Source organism: Maylandia zebra, linkage group LG6 (assembly GCF_041146795.1).
Source record: "Maylandia zebra isolate NMK-2024a linkage group LG6, Mzebra_GT3a, whole genome shotgun sequence".
Taxonomy (NCBI): domain Eukaryota; kingdom Metazoa; phylum Chordata; class Actinopteri; order Cichliformes; family Cichlidae; genus Maylandia; species Maylandia zebra.
In genome coordinates, this window is record NC_135172.1 from 32,816,965 (window position 1) to 32,836,623 (window position 19,659).

Consider the following 19,659-nt stretch of genomic DNA (forward strand, 5'->3'; position numbering starts at 1 on the left):
ATGTTGTAAAAATCACGACTGTCATTTTAAGACCATGTATATGTATAATGTCTATTCTCTATGTCTGTATGTTCCCTAACTCCTCCTAATCAGTCACCTTAATCAGTTTGAATGAAACTTTATAAACTGCCTAGAGCACCACGATTATCATTTATTTAGCTTTTGGAAATTATTTTTAAAACACACAAATGAATTGAGTGCTAAATATAATACTTTGTCCTCTTATAAGTCATATATATTATGTGTAGTAACTAATGTCAAAACAAATTGTGACATTACATTCACATTATGTATGTGTACATTGTTCGGAAATACATTTTGGTAATCAAAATTTTAGTGCAGTGACACTTTGGGTTACTGGAATGAGCTGTCATGCATATATGTAAATAAGTGTGCATCAAACAGTGACACTAATAGTACCTGGGATTGATTGCTTTGTCTTATACAATAAACATGTCGCCTGCAAAGAAGAATAGATACAAGTATTTATTATTCATTTGTCTGGTGTTTATGAACAGCCATTTATGCCATATGACTACATAAAAAGATATTAATGAAGATAAAGAGAATAACATGATAAATTAGCATATATGTCTGTGTTTTAGGACAGGAGCAAAGGGGCGGGGTTTTTGCTTGGATCACTAATATAATTATGCATCCTCGCAATTAACTTAATTATCTTTATTATGTATTTTTTTTCTTTTCATTCAGCCCGCAAATACCTAACAGAGGTAGTAGAAATCTAAGAGGTATTCTTGCATCATGTTATATTTCTTAGGTGATACACCTGCATGACTGTCAGGGTTCTTACATTATTATACAGTAACTGCGATGACCTAACTGTGCTTTTGTGCACATTTCCCAGTGCTTGGCTCTCAGTGTGTGATAAAATCATACTTGTGAGTTGTGTGTCACTGTAGGGGTCTCTAATCCAAGTTTGTGCCATGCTGTTACTCCGTACAGCTGAACAACCTCCTCTCCTCTCCTCTCCTCTCCTCTCCTCTCCTCTCCTCTCCTCTACAATTTATGCAACACTAAAAGATAGAGAAAAGCTCACCCTAATTAAGCATTTGCCTCAGGAGTATGTAACAGAGGAATAACACAGTCTGGGACTGATTCCCTGTAGTGATAATTACACAGATACACAGATATACACACACTGGGAGATGCTAAATATAGCAAACCATGTGTGATGCATCCCCTCTCTTCCTCTACCATAATAACAAAGGTATATTCTTAAGCTTGTAACGTTTGAGTGTGTTTGATTTAGTCTACAGGGACAAGTAGCCAGGAGGGTGGTCTGCTTCCTTTTTTCATCAGAGAGATGGAGGGAAAAAAAGAATAGAGTAGGAAAATCAAATCAGGGAGTGAAAAGGAGATTTAAAAGGAGAGTGGGAGAAATATAAGAAACAGATGGAGTGTAAAAGATGGGCTATAAAAGACAAACAGGCAAAGTAGACAGAGAAATGAATATGGTAAGAGAGGAAAAAGAGAAAGTTTGTAAACAGAAACCTCAGGGTAATCTATGGTTATTGTACTTTAACCATTCATTCCTGGTGGAGCACTACTGAGACCACACACACCATCAAGATTTAACAGGGCTGATTTTTTCATTCACATACAGTAAAACATTCTTGATTTCCAAGGTTTTTTTTTTTTTGGTTTTTTTTACATATTTCTCATGTGTCAGAACATCAAACAAATTTAAATGTTAGACAAAGATAACCTGAGTAAATACAAGCTCGCGGCTGTAAGAGACGCTCAGAGCAAAGGCTCCAGCCATCCATTCCAATACAAACACATCAAAGTATGACTAATAATTCAACAATAAAATAGCTTTATGTTGTGGCCATCACATTGTGTTTTCCAAAGTGATTTAGGATCTGAAAGTGAACAGATTTAGGGTACGTAATGCTTTTTTCGGTTTATTTTCATTTCACACGTAAAACACATTTATACATTCATTCCAACTTGCTCTCATTCCCATACCGACAATTTGTCACAGTCGTTGGTATTTTACGCGTCAGGATGAGAACGTGTTGCAAAAAGCAACACATCGTGCCACGATATTAAGAAACAGCCGAAAAACAAAGTCATTGACATCTATCAGTCTGGATTTCAAAGGGTCACAAAACTACTGCATATGTTACCTAGATTTCACAAAATTCATACTACTTTTTTTAATTCAGGTGCTTTCAGTCCCATTCCCACAGGTGTATAAAATGTGTGGCCTTGCATGCATTTGTAAAAGAATGAGTCCTTCTACAGCGCTCACTGAACTCAGTCGTGTCACTGTTGCAACAAGTCAGTCCATTAAATTTAAATCCTATATTTTCACAATCAGCTGTAAGTGGTTTTACTACAAAGTGGAGGGATTTAGTAACCATAGAAACTCAGCCATGAAGTGGCAGACCCCATAAAGTTATATAGCGGGGGTCACCGAGTGCTGAGGTACATAATGTGTAAAGCTCCAAAACTCCAGTGACATTAACATCAGCACACAAGCTGTTCTCAGGAACTTCATGACATGGCTTTTCAGTGGCTGAACAGCTCCTGTGGGTGTGATGTGTACGTGGCCCAGTACGTTTGAAAGTTGAAATCGTTGTAATGTCTTTGGATTTCTGAGCTCGATAGAGTTGAAAATCAGACAAAGACTCAAAGGGGTTCACTGTGTCTGTGTGTTAATGTCAGAACACACTACATTAATTCATGATTGATTAATTGATTATCAGTTATTTATGACTACCACAGTATGGGTAATGCATTACTGTGCTTTAGAAAAATTGACTGTGTAAGTATACAGTAACATGCTGGGTATGTATATCGCAGATTTAACACAATGTTAATCCATGTTTCCATCTGTCACACACAACAGCTGAGTAAATATTCCTTTCATAGTACCAGTATAAAGCATTTGTGTTAACTGGGAATGCCTTTTTGGTTTTTGACTTTCTGACTTTGATAAAGTAAGTGAAATGCCACATATTGGATAATTAAATCAAAAATAATTTCAGACTGCAGTGAAAATATAACTGGAAATATAGTCAAAGCAGTAAAGACTCATTGCAGTCATTTGCATTGCCTGTATGCAACATGGAACATTGTTACCTGTGCCTAATATGTTAATACTCATGTGACACATTCATGTTTTCCATTTAAAACGGTTTATTAGTACTACTGTAATGTCATCATGGTTCACATGTACTTAACTAACCCTTATATTTGTCTTTAGTTGACCTGCACAACAAACACAAAATTTAGATCTTCTTGGGCTTCTTAATATATGCTATTCTAGTGAGTCCATAGCAGATGTCCATAATAGAGGAAGGTGCTTTAGTATTAACATATGCATTGATATAGATTAAGTTAAATAAATTTCTCTGGAGGTAAATATCAGGGTTTTTTGAGTTAATAAAATTTCTTGGGGCTGATTCAAACCATCAGATTTGTTATTATTGGATTACAATGGACTCTTAACATCTTTAACCCACTGACAATTAAAAGAAAAGGAAGGCAAAATCAACAAACATATGGAACATATGTTAATGTTAAAACTATTGGAGAGGACATATAATGCCTGTTTACAGCCCTTTCCATCATGATTAAATATCACCTTGAGATCAGTATTAATCCCTCTTATTCTGTGGTATATCACTGAAAGCATGGGAGCGTAAACACACAACAGACTGTATTATAGAAACCTGAGTAGCTTCAATTTTGTATGCTCTAGTCTATGCAGAGCTCAGGCTACATGGGGGAAAAAGACTTCAGTTCCAAACCAGCTCCTCTACACAAAGCAGTCAAGCATCAGCAAAACACAAGGCTCACACTGACTTTAACTGGTGTCGTGTTCACCCTCACACACTCATGCATACATACACACAAATGGGGGAGAAGTCTCCCGTAACACTCAAGCGAACCACCCTGAACTATCTGAACGATCAGACAGAAAGCGAAAAAAGAGGGAGAGAGAGCGTAGATGGAGCTGCAAAGATTCCTGAATGTGCCTGAGGCAAGAAAGGATCACCTCCTGAAACATTTTTCACTTGCTTATCCAAACACAAGACACATACACACACAGACACACGCTAGCCTGTGTCTTTACTCTGGACACTTGGGGTGTAGAAAAAGAATCGGTGTGTGGCCAAATGGCCGCTGGCAGCTCCGCTTTGAGAAGACACATTTTAAGATGCTATCTCCATGAAAGGAAGGATTATGTGTGTTAGTGTGTATGTCTTTGTGTGAGGCCCACAGTCTTTGAACATCTGTAAACATTGTGAATGTGTGTATGTGTGTGTGTGTGTGTGTGAGTTGAATATGACCTCTTCCTTAACTCTCTCTGTCTTGATCTCATTACCAGGCATCATCTCATACACAGAGTACCTGTTCCTGCTCTGCATCTTGACAAGTGAGTCAATTCAGTTGCACACATTCTCCTTTCACTTAAACTCATCTGCACCTTTTTATCATATCTCTTTCACCCAGTTGTTGTTTGCATTATTATATTCTTATTTTTAGAAAAATTACGTGACAAAGCGAAGTGCGCTAAGTACATATAGAAATTTAAAAAATGTTGATCTCACAAATGCTGTGGTTTTCCCCTTCACCTTAGGGCAAGACAAAAAGAGACAGAGACAGACCAAAGATGAAAAAAATGTAAACGTAAGGAAAGTTGCAAGAACATCTTCTCAAAAGATGAAGAAAAGTAATAGATAAATTTCTTTAACAAAAGAAAAAAAGAAAGTGGCTATAAAATTCCATAAAGTTTATTCTTTTCATCTGGAAGCAACAATTTCAGTACTTTCAGCACTCATCCAAGTGACCCAGTCTCCCCCTAACCTTACAAACAGTCCAGCTGCATAACGATTGAAAGTAGCGTCACTGCATAACAATGAGCAATGAGATCAGTTTCATAATGGTTGATATGCAAATTGGCGTGACCGTTAATCAGTAGCCTCTTGCACTCTTCACAGACAGTTGGGTAATGACTGCGATCAGATGGTTAAAGATTTTCTCTAAGGCCTCCTCAATTCCAACATTGTCATTCCCTTTTCACATAAATGTCCTCCTTGGCTCCTTGATGATACCAGCGTTCCTCCCTGTCCAGGATGTGCACGTCCTTGTAATTGAAAGCGTGACCATTGGCCCGTGTGTCTAAGTGGACTAAAGAGTCAAGGCCAGAGGACGAGGCTCTTCTGTGTTGCGCCGTCCACTTAGCCAGAGGTTGTTTGGTGTCCCCGGTGTATAATTTACAGCCATCCTCTTGACATTTAAGAGTGTACACTGTATTGCTCTGATGCTTGGGGGTGGGCCAGTCACTGGCATAGCATGTTTTAGGGTGTTTTACAAATATGGATCTCAGCTGTACTGACACATAAGGGATCAATAAAAAGTTGTTTCTTTTAATGATTTTTCCACAAATTTTAATTTTAATTCAACCTAAATAGATGATGGATGAAGTTATAGTGAATAAAAATAAGCATACTTGATCTTAACTGCTCAGTTTCTGCTTGCAGGGGGCTGGAGTTTGTCATAGCTGCCACAGGGTGAAAGGCAGTGCACACCCCCACACCAAAAACCATAAGACCATAATTGAAATTACATTTTACTTCATCTCTTAGACGTATGACCAGCATGTGAAACTAGTTTAAATAGAAATTACTGTCTTTTTTTCTTTTTCTTTTTTTTTTTACATGCATGCTTCCTTGTTTGGCCTTAAAAATGGTTGAATAAATAGAATAAAATGTCAAATTGAAAGGTCAGTCTGTAGCAAATGTATTTGTTCTGCTATTGTGTTTTTTTTTTAAATAACTTTAACCTGGTCAACACTTTAATGTTTTCTTTGGATAAGCAGCTATGTTTGAAACTGTGGCTTCATTTAAGTCATTCTCCCTCCTATTGATGCTTTGAGACACTTTTTCCACTTACTATTTATGGATTTCAAATTGCCTTTAACAAACACATGCACACACTCACCCTATGTGTTCCCTTCTCTGTTCCCCAGAGCCTCATGCTGGCTTTAAGATTGCTTTCAATATGTTTGATGCAGACGGCAACCAGATGGTGGATAAGAGGGAGTTCCTAGTGGTGAGTCGCAGATATTGGGAGAAAACCTGAATTTACATATTAATATTAACCCTTTTTGTTACTCCTTTTACTAAAAAGCAGTGTTAAAGAATAGCTTTAGTATTAAATAACAATCCATGATTTTAGAGTGGACAAAAGACAAAACCTTACTTTTGAAAATCTAATTTTGACTTGTACCATGGTGTTTTAATGTAGTTTATTAAATTACTAAAATTAAAGAGGCCCTATTTTGCCCATTTTCAAGTCAATATTTTAATTCTTGGACTCTTATATTACAAATATGTTTATGTGATTTACAGGAAAAAGGATACTAAACCTTATACATCAAATGACGGGCTTTAGTGCAGACCCTCAGTTCATCCAGTGTCACCCTCTGACTCATGATGTCTGGTTTTTGAAAAGTAAAGATTGGCGTACCAGAAATCCTCATCTTGAAGCTTTAAAAACAAGATTGCACAAATCAGTCCATCCTAGATGTTTTTTCCTTGCCTGGTTGTTTTCTATGTCAGTATTAGCAACTATAATGAACTTAACACTGTTTATGAACTGTCAAACCAGGCATAGTAGAAACACTTGAATTGTCATAGATCACATTTATAGATCAAATGTCAGTATGTCAAATCTTGTCTACCTTACATTACTAAAATGATTCCTTACCCACTGTGACTTGGGCTGTTACAGTACTACAAGCTCAATACTGATAAATTTAATACCTGACATTCTACCATTTTTGATATCACAGGTCAAAACTCCCCAAAAAGGACAAGATTTTTTGATTTTCTGTGGTAGTGCTGTGCTTCTGGTGACTTGGCTCCACATTTTTGTTGCTAATCGAGTAGAGTTGGTAAGGCAGGCTGCTCTAGTTGATGTTAGACTTTTCCTAGCTTCTGTCTGGGATTTTTAAAGAGATTTAACAGTTTTTAGATACAAATAATTGTGCTCTCTGGTTAAATTAACATCACCATGTTACAGATGGGCAAGATTGAGAACATTTGCTGCTACTACCTTATTGAAAACTTAACAGACTGACAGCTTGAAATTAATCTTGATTCTCAGCATGTTACATTACGTTTGTAAACTCAGTAAATCATTTCAGAATTTGGACTAATGCTTGGTCGTGTTTCAGCTTTATCTGCCTGTAAGACTGTTCCTCAAGTCTCATGCAAGCATCCTTGCGCTCTCAAACAATACATTCACAGATTGCATCATTTACAGAAGTCTTTTCCCTATTAAAGTGTCTCCATCATCTTAATCAATAAAAAAAACATTTGGCCAACATTGTAGTACCCTAAGCGAATATACTATTATGTACCTTTATTCCCAGTGCCTTGAGCTTTAACTATATTTTAACGTTTAAAGCAGTTAAAAAGGTTGACTTTGAATTTGCATCTTCTAAAGGCAGCTTATTACAAAGCTGAGAAGACTAACTGTAGGATTTCTTGAGGGCTACACATGTGTTTCTTTCCCTGTGGGATAGAACTGACACGTTTTCAAGTCAAAACACCGCTGCAGGCATGAAGGGATCAGAATCTCTGAAGGTTGGTGGGAGTGGGATAGCACATCAGCAGGAGGGAGTGGTAATGATTTAAAATCCTGTGGGAGCAGGCAGGTGTGGGACAGAAAAAGATTCTCACATTGAGGGTTTAGATACAGATTTTTCTGTTTTACATGTGATATTGGTTGTCAGAGTAATTAAATATTCTTAAATGGAAATTGAACAATACCAGTGACTATTGCTGTCTTTTATGATCATATGCTCTTAGAGAGCGTTTATGTATCTGTATTTGTGTAGACATCAGGTTGCTGTGTTTGTGGTTGTGCATTTTTTATTTAACTCTTAATTAATTATAACATTTATATTACAAATCTCGTTATTTTATTTCAAAGAAATTAGTATTTTAATTTAAATTTGAATAAGTAAGTATATAAAAACTTACCCGACACTGTAGTGTAGAAGCAGTTGTTTTTTTTTCATATTGAATTCAGCATTGATTTTTCCTTTAATAACACATATGCATAAACATAAATCACTTCCAGAGTGAAACCTGAATACTCCCTTAATCATGCTGCCAAAAGACCATTACCTGAATGACATCATAGATGTGCTTGAAAGAGTGAATGACCTTGTTTGAACTCATTTGAGCATTTCATTTTTTTAACAGCGTTTTAGATCTGACTTTGAATTGTCAATGAGCTCCTCGTCTTTTCTCTCATTACAGCTTCAGGAGATCTTTAGGAAGAAAAACGAGAAGAAAGGAAGGAAAGGAGATGCTGAGAAGTCCGCGCAGTTGGTAAGGAAGATGGTAACGGGGTGTGGGGGTGTATGCTCAGACAAGCATGGGTATTACTGCTAATTAACCTTAATGCTGGCAACAGTGAACCAACCATGAATAGTCTATGTGGACGTGGACTTCATAAATGCTTCTGTTGTTAGTGGGGTAAACTTAAAAGACAGGTAAACATTAATGTAAACTTACTTTACATTTTAATATATCCATGAGTGTAAACTGTCACAACACCTCTTACCATTTAGTTAAGGTTGCTGACAGAAGTGCTGTGTCACACTGCGCACATGGATTTGTTAAAAACGATCATCATGATCGTCAAAGTTAACTGTCATTTGTATTCATGCAGGTGTGAAACTAAACCTTTCATGTAACTAGTTTTGAGTGCATGCTGCCTCGTAGAAACTGTTTGGTATCTCTGTGACAGTTATCCCTGCTGTGGACTTGGTATATTTGATTTATATATATGATAGAATATGTGTCTTTCTCAGCACTTTATGCGATTGAGTTTTAGAAATAACACCAAGCACCTCGCATTACTGCTCTCTTTGTGTCAGAGTGTATATGCAACTTAATAACTATCAAAGAGAGCAGGTTTGATGAGTTAGTATTAACTTGTCCCATCCCACATATGTGTTGTGCTACAAACAGATTAATTAAGGTAACTTACAAACAGATAAGCCATTAGGTATCTTGTGCATTAGTTATAGTAAAATGTTCTCAAGGTAAGTTTTTCATGACATGATTTGCAAAAGAAATATTTAAAAGCTTCTTATTAAAATCTTCCTTTTGTTACTTATCTATATCTTATTGATGTTGAAGTAAATCTTTCAAACCCAAGTTTACTAAGAACCTGTGTAGATGTGTAAGCAAATAAGAGATAGAGATTTGTTGATCTAAGCATTGGGTATCTTACAGAACAGTCCTGGTTGTGCTGTTGGCTCACAGGAAATACTGTCACTGAAAAATGAAGGATATGTTTCCCACATAACTTATCTCTTGAAAGTACATGCTTGGTGTTAGGCACAGTGTGTATTCTAAAATGTAATCATAGATGTGTTGAAAATGGCACATCCTCTTTCCTTGCATGTACTAACATGTCTTTTACCTTCTCTCCTCCTCTCTGACTGCATGCTCTGTCCTCTTCTTTCTCTTCCTCGTGTCTCTCTCTGTGTGTTAGAGTATGCAGCTGTATGGATATCAGGTTGCCCCCATGAACAGCGTAGGTATCCACATGGCATAGTCTCGTTTTCTGCTTTTTAGATAGATAAAGATATTTATGGAGCAGAGAATAGGCTGTTTTTATTAGCTGGGTCAGTTCAACAGCTTTATTGTTTAGCAATCAGTCAGAGTAGAAACCTTATGGTAACAAAAAGCTTAAGTTTTGTGAAACCATGTGAGAATATGTTAAACTTTACCTGTGTGGAATTATATTTGTGTCAATAATAATGTGAAATAAAACATAATCATGGGCAAATATTTAAATTGAACACAGTAAACTGAACCTGTCAATCACAGAGGTTATGAGGTCACTTTCAAAGTGACCTTTTCCCTTTGGGCTCTGCCCTCCAAACTGTCAAAAGTCAGAATCATTCAAGCGAGACACAATTCAGCTTCGAGAGCAGAGCCGGCCAAGACAGCGTGAATCTGCTGCAGTGATTACCAAGGAGGTATTTTAACATTTCCGATGAATATTTTTGGGCTGCTGTGTGGAAATGAATAGCTGAAAAAATATAAATGATTTGTCTGTGATTGTGTTTTAGCTCACCTGCCACTTGTGACACATATATATTTCCATACATCTGAACTGTTTCTCAGTCACTAAAACATTTGCTTTGCAGTCTGTGTGTCACCATGCCTTTTAGATACAATTATTAAGTTTAATGTGAAAAATTAGGTGACAAGAGTTACATCAATCATATCTGTTCATTAATTATAAGGACACACCAACCCTGCCAAGTTTAAATTAATATAGATTGCCAGGACCTTTAAATATCACACATTAAATCACACATTAATGGCCTTTATTTTGCGTTCAGTTTAAACATTCCATATAATATATATATATGCAGCAGAGTTTTTTAATACACTGACTCTCTGGAGTCTAAAAACCTTAATAAAAATAAAAAGGCCTGTCATTCCCTTCTGCTCCTGATGATGGAAAAAGCCTTAAATTTGACCCAGTCCACCTGATCCTCTGTTATCAGTGAAATGTACTCTGTAAGCTACTTTGAAGGATGAATGTAAGAGAAAGAGAGAGGGAGAAGGGAAAAATTCAAGAAAGGTTGCCCATCTGTCAAGTCAGCTGATTGATTGATTGAGGGATGATTAATGGACAGACAAAGAAAAGAGTAATACATTTAAGGGGTCAGGAGAGATGAACTCTTACAAAAAGAGAGCGATGTAATTTAAAATGACCTGAGACCCTGTAGAGCTCTAAAGACAATCAGACTCCATTTTAGTCCTTTTTAGGACATGTGCTGTATTTTTTGGCAGTATTGTTTGTTCCTGATGGGGGAAGTTTGTTAATATAAAGATATAGAAGGAGATTTTTTAGGGAAGGAGGCCAAGGGTACATACAAAAATATGTTTCTGTTGTCTGAACAAAATCATATTTACATAAAGAACACAAAGAGGTTGAATTTGTCTGTTGAGCCTTATGAGATCGAAAATGAAACAGATTTTTACCTCTCAAGGATGAATATTTCTTATTTACCAACCCTGTGCAAAATGCTGATAGATTTGACTTATTAATTGTATGTAACCTGATGAGCTCTAAGTCGGAAAACAATTATTAAGGCATCAATCATTAGGAAATAGTTGGAGATTGGCTATTGGGTATCAATGATGATGACTAAAACTACTGAAGCTGCTGTACAAAATTTTGCATATTAATGAATAATAATCACGTGTGACATTTCTGAAATGCTTTATATTATGGTTTAAATATTTAAATAATTAATTATACTTAAATTCTATATGTTTTTTCCTGCCTGGATTGTATTAGAAAAGATTTGCATAATTCAAAGTTCAAAATAATCCTTACTTCTGTTATTCTTGATGCAGCCGAGAAAAACGAGAAAAGCAAATTTAGCTCAAAAGCCACCATCCTTTTAATACAGCTTTCTTTTAATTGGTTGTCCATTGCAAACAAAAAATTTGAACAGCAGGTGAGCGGTGCTTCTGTGATCACAGCCAGAGCCGTGTACTTTAGATCACCGTATTAAGGACATTGCCTCCCTTTTAGCCATAAAAGCAGAAAGAAATGTTTAAAACTGAATGTTTTGGGTTAGGGTTCCAAGCCTGAGCTTTTCGCTCACAGAGATCACCAGGACCTCATTATTTGAAACATTGGACATTTAATTATAGTTCCATTTTATCACTTTCAAGTGCTTTTTTGTACCTAGTGTCTGTTGAGATGTAATGACAGTGACTGTAGCTGTCTGTTATGAGTAGTAATTTATATGTGGAGTGGAAACGGCCTGCAGTGTAGTGAAAATCAGCAGTGTGCTGTCAGAAACAATACACTACCAGCCACTGCTCTCTCTCTCTCTCTCTGTCATGCTGTCTCACACATAGACAGACACACACAGACAGACACACATATGCACTCCTCCTGTCACTGCTGTGATGGATAGCCGCATTGTCGCACTGAAGTTAAGAGCATTGCAGGGTCATGTTAAAATGGCTGCTGTTGCTTTCTCCCTGGAGAGAGAGACGAGGTGGGTGGTCAGAAGCTCAGCACCGTGGTCAGCCTTTATTAAGGTAGAATAACGTTTGCTAACAGAGCCAACTGTTGCTATAGAACTGCCTAAAGTACTTATTTAATAAAGAAAATGTGCTATAGGGTGACATCTTCATATATTTCTTCTTTAAAAACATTTTTTTTTCCTTGTGTTTGTTGCTGAGTCAGCAACATGAGTGAGTTATAGCTTCAGTGATTTAAACAGAATAGCACATCCATCATCATCCTGATGATTCCCTGTTGGTAGTATCCTTTCCTTTACCTGTAATCTAAACCTAGCTGCAGAGAAGCTAGCTATTTGTGTATGCCCCTTCCTGCTTGATGCTAACATGTTTTTGTGTTTTTTTATGTTTGAATGGATAGGGTCTCCTTTATTGAGAGAACTAGTGAGTGCCATGTGACACCTTTCCTAAATATCCACCTGTATGTTCACATATAAATTCAGAGATATAATCTGTGTATGTTTACTTATAATGACAACTGATTGAATGGGTAATGGACGTTTATTTCCTGTACTGGTTGATTTGGAGGTTGACTGACCCTGGCCCTGCTTGACCACTCCTACAGGTGCTAAAAAAAGACAGTCAGGAGTTTGTGGCGCGGAGTTACTGGGACGTTTTGAGGCGAAGCGCCAGTCAAGTCCTCTTTTCTGACCTGGCGGAGGTACACATACCCAATCGTCCACTGTTCCTTCACCCCTGCATTCATTATCCTTCACTTTTTTCCTCATTCTTCAGCACCAGATAGTTCACATAGAGGATCCAAATACCCCCACACGTTCACAAGAAATATGTTCCATCAAGCTGGCCAGAATCAAACTCGAAATCCTATATACTATATAATACTTTTCCCTGAGAATAAAAGCTTTACTTGAAACACACACCCCAGTTATTCTCCAATCTTCAGAGAAGTCATGTGTTAATGGTTGAAGTGCAAATGCACCAAAAAAGTTACTTTGAATCTTCACTCTAATATAGTCATTTTGGGATTATTGCAAAAGCTTTGGTCGTTCTAACTTTTATTCTGGTTTGGCTTGATAGTGATGATACGTTTCCTTGCTTTCTTTCTTTGTTTCCTAGATGTTAGAACAGAAATATCTCATCATTCTTCCCAGCGTTCCTTCCTTTGTCCCACAGCATTCTTCTTTGTTTTTCTTTCTAAAAATAGTAATAATTTAATTTTAGACTAGTGTAGAAATCATCACTGGTTTTTTTTTCAGTGTGAAATCATGTTTGTTTGGATGAGTTCTAAAAGAAACATTTAAAATCGGCATTCAAGCTCCAATGTTTACCTTTAATTTGTGAGAAAATATCTTTTTCTACTCGACACACTGTGGATTTGAATGAAATAATGTGAGCATCCTCCAAATGTTTCCTGTTTTGCTCCATCCTAAGTCATTTCACTCTGTCTGTGAAGATATTTATTTACTTTTGGATTATGAATATTTTGAAAGACTTTAGCCTTTGTTGTTGATCGGTACTGATCCATTAAATGACAAAGATTTTAATGTCCTTTTTTTAATAACTTGTCTTTTTTTCACCTTCTTTCTGTCTTCATTCTGCTTCATATGTGTATCTGTGCCTTGTTATCTGTGCCGTGTTGTGACTAGTGGCGTAGCTTTGGTGTCAGATCATTCCCACGTTGCGCCACAAGTGTTTAACAAGGATAAGACGGTTGACTGCAGAGCACATACAAAATCTTTGTCTCTTTATCACTACAAACTTAAATTCACGCAGTAGAATTCATGAGGAGTTACAGGACAACATCTTACACTATGATTTACACAAAAGGTTAACATTTGGAAAAAAAAACAACCTGCAAAATCCCTGGGATCAAAATTAAAACCAGATGGTGAGCTGAACTAATCGGAACTAGCAGGCATCCAACCTCATCCTTATTGTTTTAATGCACTATTCCAAGCTAGGAAAAGGCGATGATAGAATAATTGCTGAGACATTACCTCAGAAGCTTTTATGCTCTTTGGATCCCAGAATATCTGTTCATCAAACTGATACTTCTTAACATATTTCATGACTGGTGGTTTAACAAATGAGCTGTCTCAATAAATCAAAGTTAGTGTTTCCAGTTATTTCTACAATTGCAGCTTAAAGTGTCTTCCTGATAGTACTTTCTGAAGACTGGTAATCATTAGTAACAGCTAAAATAGTGCTAACAGACTAGCTCACTAATGACAGGTTGTCTGCTGTGTTGGCAGCGGAAGCTGAGGTTGAGGTAATGACAGTGAAACATAATGGGGTTGACCTTGTATTTACACCGTGCAGCCTTTCATCTGCCGGGATGTCAGACGGACAGAGCAGGAAAATCAGACATGGGGGGAAAAGAGTAAGGATTTTTTTTAATGGAGGGATATATTAAACATAAAAGGGATTAGAAATGATTTAGGATTAAATTAAGTAAGAAAAAAATGTGAAACAGTGACAAACAAGATGACAGCCAGGCAAAAGATGTAATTCAAAGAAATATAACATATCTTTAAGGACGCGATATCAGATAAGTGGAAAACATGAGGGTGAGGAGCACGCGAAGGAGATAAAATCAGAGTAAACAAATGGGTGAAAAAGGCCAAAGGAAGATGACACAGGTCAGCAGGCAGAACAAATGTTCAGGAACAAAGTGAGTGAGAAGAAAAGAAGTTCGGGAAGTACATTTGGGTGAAAAGAAAGAACCAGGTTGTATTTAGAGAAAGATGTGTTTACTCAACAGATTAGTCACCATTATACCTCTTTCCTTTTGTCTGGAGAAGGAGGGACTGACTGACAGGTAGAAAAGGAGGGAGTGTAGGACCGAGCAAATCACCTCTCTGTTTGTCAGGTGAAGGAGGTACTGACGGGTAGTGTGAGGTGAAAGGAAATCAGCGTAATCAGAGCAGGGGGTGGGATAAGATTAAAGGTATGATAAGAGATGTGAAGAAGAAGAAAGAAAGAAAATGTGGGAGATAAAAGTCATTGCAAGAAAATTGAACAAGCCATGAAACGGAAAGGGGGGGTTGGCTGTTTTTCCCCCTGGAAGGTGTGACTGACTGACAGTCTGACTGACTTGACTAAAGACCCACAATGAGCTCTTCCTCCGGAGTATTACTCACAGATGGGGAGGGTGAGGAACAGCGTTTAGCGTTTACATCAGTAATTACTGTTTTTACCCTCAGCTTCGTGATCAAAGACTGCACAAGCTCACAGATAAACACACAGATGGACAAATAGACACATGCATGCACCAGGTGTTGGCTCGTGCCTTGTGGGCGTGGTAACGATTACGTTGTCACGGGGATGATGAGCTCACACTAGTACCGCCACACTTCCAGGAATGATAAGCTTGTTATGATCCGTTTGGCATTACGTCGACAAGTTGGTAGACTGATCTGGATGCTTGAAAGCCTTTGCTATGACAAAGTTATTGCACATCACAATGACAAAATTCTTTTGGTTAGACATGTAAGAAAAAATAGCTCTAAAATTTGTAAGGGAGGTAGGCTCATTGTGATTATGGACTAATTAAAAGGTGGCTGTAGCCTCTGCGCCATTGCTAATTTATTAGCCAACTTGTGTTTTTAAAGCTGAACACTTTGATCGTTGTCATCTAATCTTTTTGAAAAACAGACATTACAGGTGTTACAATTTGACTGTGACACCAAAAGATACCAAATGGAGAAAGATACCAAAGGCACAACTTGCTTTATCATCCTTATGGACACTATTTGCAGCCGTACTTTAGAAGATGAGCATCTTATTGTGTTCAGTAAGAATCGAAGCTAGCAAATAATCCATTGAATTTATCCAGAAAGGGGAATCGAGGGCCATTTACCCATAGATGTCTACACTTTTCTTTTTTTTTTTAATGTATTTATTTATGCAAGTTTCAAAATTTTTTACACATTCACAAACAGTGGGACAGAAGAACACAGACAATAAAGACAATAACAACCAAAAAAAACAAAACAAAAAAAAAACAAAACAAAACAAAAAAACAACAGAGCAACAAACCACACAACAGGGTACACGGCCAGCACTTATTAAAAACAGCAGAGAAGCAAACAAAGCAGATGTCTACACTTTTTGATTTTTTAGCAACCAAAGAAGTCGCCCCGTGCTGGCTGGTAGAAGAGATTACACTTAAAGAGACTTGAACATATAAGATGTATTGGCTAAAATAAACTTCTTTATAGTCTGTGGTCATGGTGAGGGTACACATTATTGATGATCTAGCATCAAACAACATTATAAGACAGCATCCAGTGAAAAATAGGTTACCATGGACTAAACATAAATAATCAAAACTTTAGATCAAATTGTTTCAGTGCTACTACTTTCAATTTCAAAATATCTGACTGCAACTTTATTATTACTTTGGTCTAGCTCATTTTTTAGCAGCATCGGGAGCTTCTTTTGTGAAAAATCTTAATTAAAGTTAATGGAGGAATTGGTAGTGACCAAAGTAGTGGTCAAAAATCTCTTAATGTAGCTTTAGTAATTAATTTTTAACCACATGTTCTATTTTTAACAAAGCTCAGATAACTGGTGTTATATCCTACACCCACAGTGTACAATCAATCTAAGTAATCTAAGTAATTTCCCTTGCTAGTTTGTACACTTCAGTAAATATCACTCCAACCATAGTGTATTCCACTCATTTGCAGGCTTTACTTCCTGTAGCTGTGGATCCATCCTTTTTCAAAATATATCTTGAAGACTCCTGAAATACATTTAGTACAAGTCTTTGTGCAACAGCTGATAACTCACTGCAGCGGTGAATAGACACCCACCAGATACATAAACTCCTCAGTCACAATAGTTTTGAATAAAGATAATGCGAAATGATTTCCTTGTTTTGAGTTCAAAACAACAAAACAGAATTAAGGGAACTCCACGTGGGAGGGAAGAGAGGCAGAGACACACCACCTGGATACTGTCTAGATGTATGAACAGCTCATGTGTCATAAAGACAGTAATGCGTCAGTTCAGAGATAAAAGAGCAAAACAAATTTTGTCCTGTTTGTCCGTAATCAGAGACTTAATGAAAAGAACGTCTAGTAAATGAGACACAGAAAACTTAGACACAGCAATGATAAGTCTGTAATTGTTTCAGTTTGTCTTGTGTTTACACAAAGGAAATCTTCCTTTGTCCCTAATCAAAGACTGAAAGACCAGACTCTTAAGTGAATCAGCAACAGACCAAAAGCTAAGAGTGGTCTTACTACAGTGTTTACTTTTAATGCTTGTTTCTCACAAGACATTTTTATTGTGTGAGTTACCAGTGTGGTTCCAGTTTAATCTACCATACATTTAAGAATTTTACTGCCTTGAACATCTGCATCTTCCTGCAGCTTATTGTTAATATTGTGCATTGATGACCAAAAGAATCTGTAATTGAAACACGATTTACTTTAACCTGTAGAGTTTTTAGTTGTTTTTATTAATTCATACATAACAACAATTTAATAAAAGCCTAAAATGTAGCCCGGTAAATGCCCAGCAAAATTCTAATGACTTTTGTCACATCAGTTGTTTTTTGTAAGATCACTTTTTTTCATTCTTATCCGTGGGGATGGTTTCCTCTCTATCAGAAAGACTGCAGCTCACTTACAGACATTTCTGACTGACTGAATGAATATTCTGGAACCAGTCTCCTGGAGAGGGGCTGGACTCTGTCTCAGTCTGGAGTTGCCCCTGGTGAGAGGCGGCGGGCTGGGGTGGGTATTCTTATATCCCCTCGGCTTGCTGCCGGTACGTTGGGGTTTTTCCCGGTGGACGAGAGGGTTTGTTCCCTGCGCCTTAGGGTCGGGGAACGGGTCCTGACTGTCATCTGCGCTTATGCGCCGAGTGGCAGTTCGGAGTACCCAGCCTTCTTAGAGTCCCTGGGGGGGGTGCTGGAAGGTGCTCCACCTGGAGACTCTGTTGTCCTGCTGGGAGACTTCAATGCTCACGTGGGTAACGACAGCGAGACCTGGAGGGGCGTGATTGGGAGGAACGGCCTCCCTGATCTGAACCCGAGCGGTGCTTTGTTATTGGACTTCTGTGCTAATCACAGTTTGGCCATAACGAACACCCTGTTCGAACATAAGAGTGTCCATAAGTGCACGTGGCACCAGGATGCTCTAGGCCGTAGGTCGATGATCGATTTTGTAATCGTATCACCAGACCTGCGACCATATGTTCTGGACACTCGGGTAAAGAGAGGGGCTGAGCTGTCAACTGATCACCACCTGGTGGTGAGTTGGATCAGGTGGCGGGGGAGGACGCTGGACAGACCTGGTGCACCTAAACGCGTAGTGAGGGTGTGCTGGGAACGTCTAGCAGAGGCCCCAGTCCGCGAGATCTTCAACGCACACCTCCGGCAGAGCTTCAACAGCATTCCGAGGGAGACTGGGGACATTGAGTCCGAATGGACCATGTTCAGCGTCTCCATTGCCGAAGCTGCTGCATTGAGCTGCGGCCGCAAGGTGGTTGGTGCCTGCCGTGGTGGTAATCCCCGAACCAAATGGTGGACACCAGAGGTGAAGGGAGCCACCAGGCTGAAGAAGGAGGCCTATCGGGCTTGGTTAGCCTGTGGGACTCCGGAGGCAGCCGACAGGTATCGACAGGCCAAGCGGAATGCGGCTCGGGCAGTGGCTGAAGCAAAAACTCGGGTGTGGGAGGAGTTCGGAGAGGCCATGGAAAAAGACTTTCGGACTGCCTCGAAGAGATTCTGGCAAACCGTCAGGCGTCTCAGGAGGGGAAAGCGGTGCTCTACCTGCACTGTGTATAGTGCTGGCGGAGCGCTGTTGACGTCGACTGAGAAAATTGTCGGGCGGTGGAAGGAATACTTCGAGGACCTCCTTAATCCCACTGACACGTCTTCCGGGGAGGAAGCAGAGTCTGGGGATGAGGGGTGTGACCCACCGATTTCCGGGGGCGAGGTCACTGAGGCAGTTAAACAACTCCTTGGTGGCAGAGCCCCTGGTGTCGATGAGGTCCGCCCCGAGTTCCTGAAGGCTCTGGACGTTGTAGGGCTGTCTTGGTTGACACGTCTCTGCAATGTTGCGTGGAGATCAGGGGCAGTACCTGTGGACTGGCAGACCGGGGTGGTGGTCCCCATCTTCAAGAAGGGGGACCGGAGGGTGTGTTCCAACTACAGGGGGATCACACTCCTCAGCCTCCCCGGGAAAGTCTATGCCAGGGTGCTGGAGAGGAGGGTTCGTCCGCTAGTCGAACCTCGGATACAGGAGGAACAATGCGGTTTTCGTCCTGGTCGCGGAACACTGGACCAGCTCTTTGTCCTCTCGAGGATACTTGAGGGTGCATGGGAGTTTGCCCAACCAGTCTACATGTGTTTTGTGGACCTGGAGAAGGCATTCGACCGTGTCCCTCGGGGCGTCCTGTGGGAGGTGTTGCGCGAGTATGGGGTGTCTGGCCCATTGCTACGGGCCATTCAATCCCTATACAACCGTTGCAAGAGCTTGGTTCGCATTGCCGGCAATAAGTCGGACTCGTTCCCGGTGGGTGATGGGCTCCGCCAAGGCTGCCCTTTGTCTCCGGTTCTGTTCAT

General features: G+C 39.0%; 1 protein-coding gene across 5 annotated transcripts in view; it reads left to right on the top strand.

Annotated features, from left to right (window-relative positions):
* The window catches only part of micu3a (mitochondrial calcium uptake family, member 3a), a 45,014-nt gene that overhangs the window by 15,459 nt on the left and 9,896 nt on the right, over positions 1–19,659 (top strand). For 2 of the 5 annotated variants that reach the window (XM_012917592.4, XM_076885081.1), the window contains exons 5-9: positions 4,361–4,408; positions 6,005–6,087; positions 8,307–8,378; positions 9,553–9,594; positions 12,685–12,780. In XM_012917592.4, coding sequence (XP_012773046.3) covers positions 4,361–4,408; positions 6,005–6,087; positions 8,307–8,378; positions 9,553–9,594; positions 12,685–12,780 — 341 coding nt within the window. The remainder of the gene's footprint in view (positions 1–4,360; positions 4,409–6,004; positions 6,088–8,306; positions 8,379–9,552; positions 9,595–12,684; positions 12,781–19,659) is intronic. The other 3 variants (XM_012917593.4, XM_012917596.4, XM_012917598.4) reach the window with 3 other exon arrangements.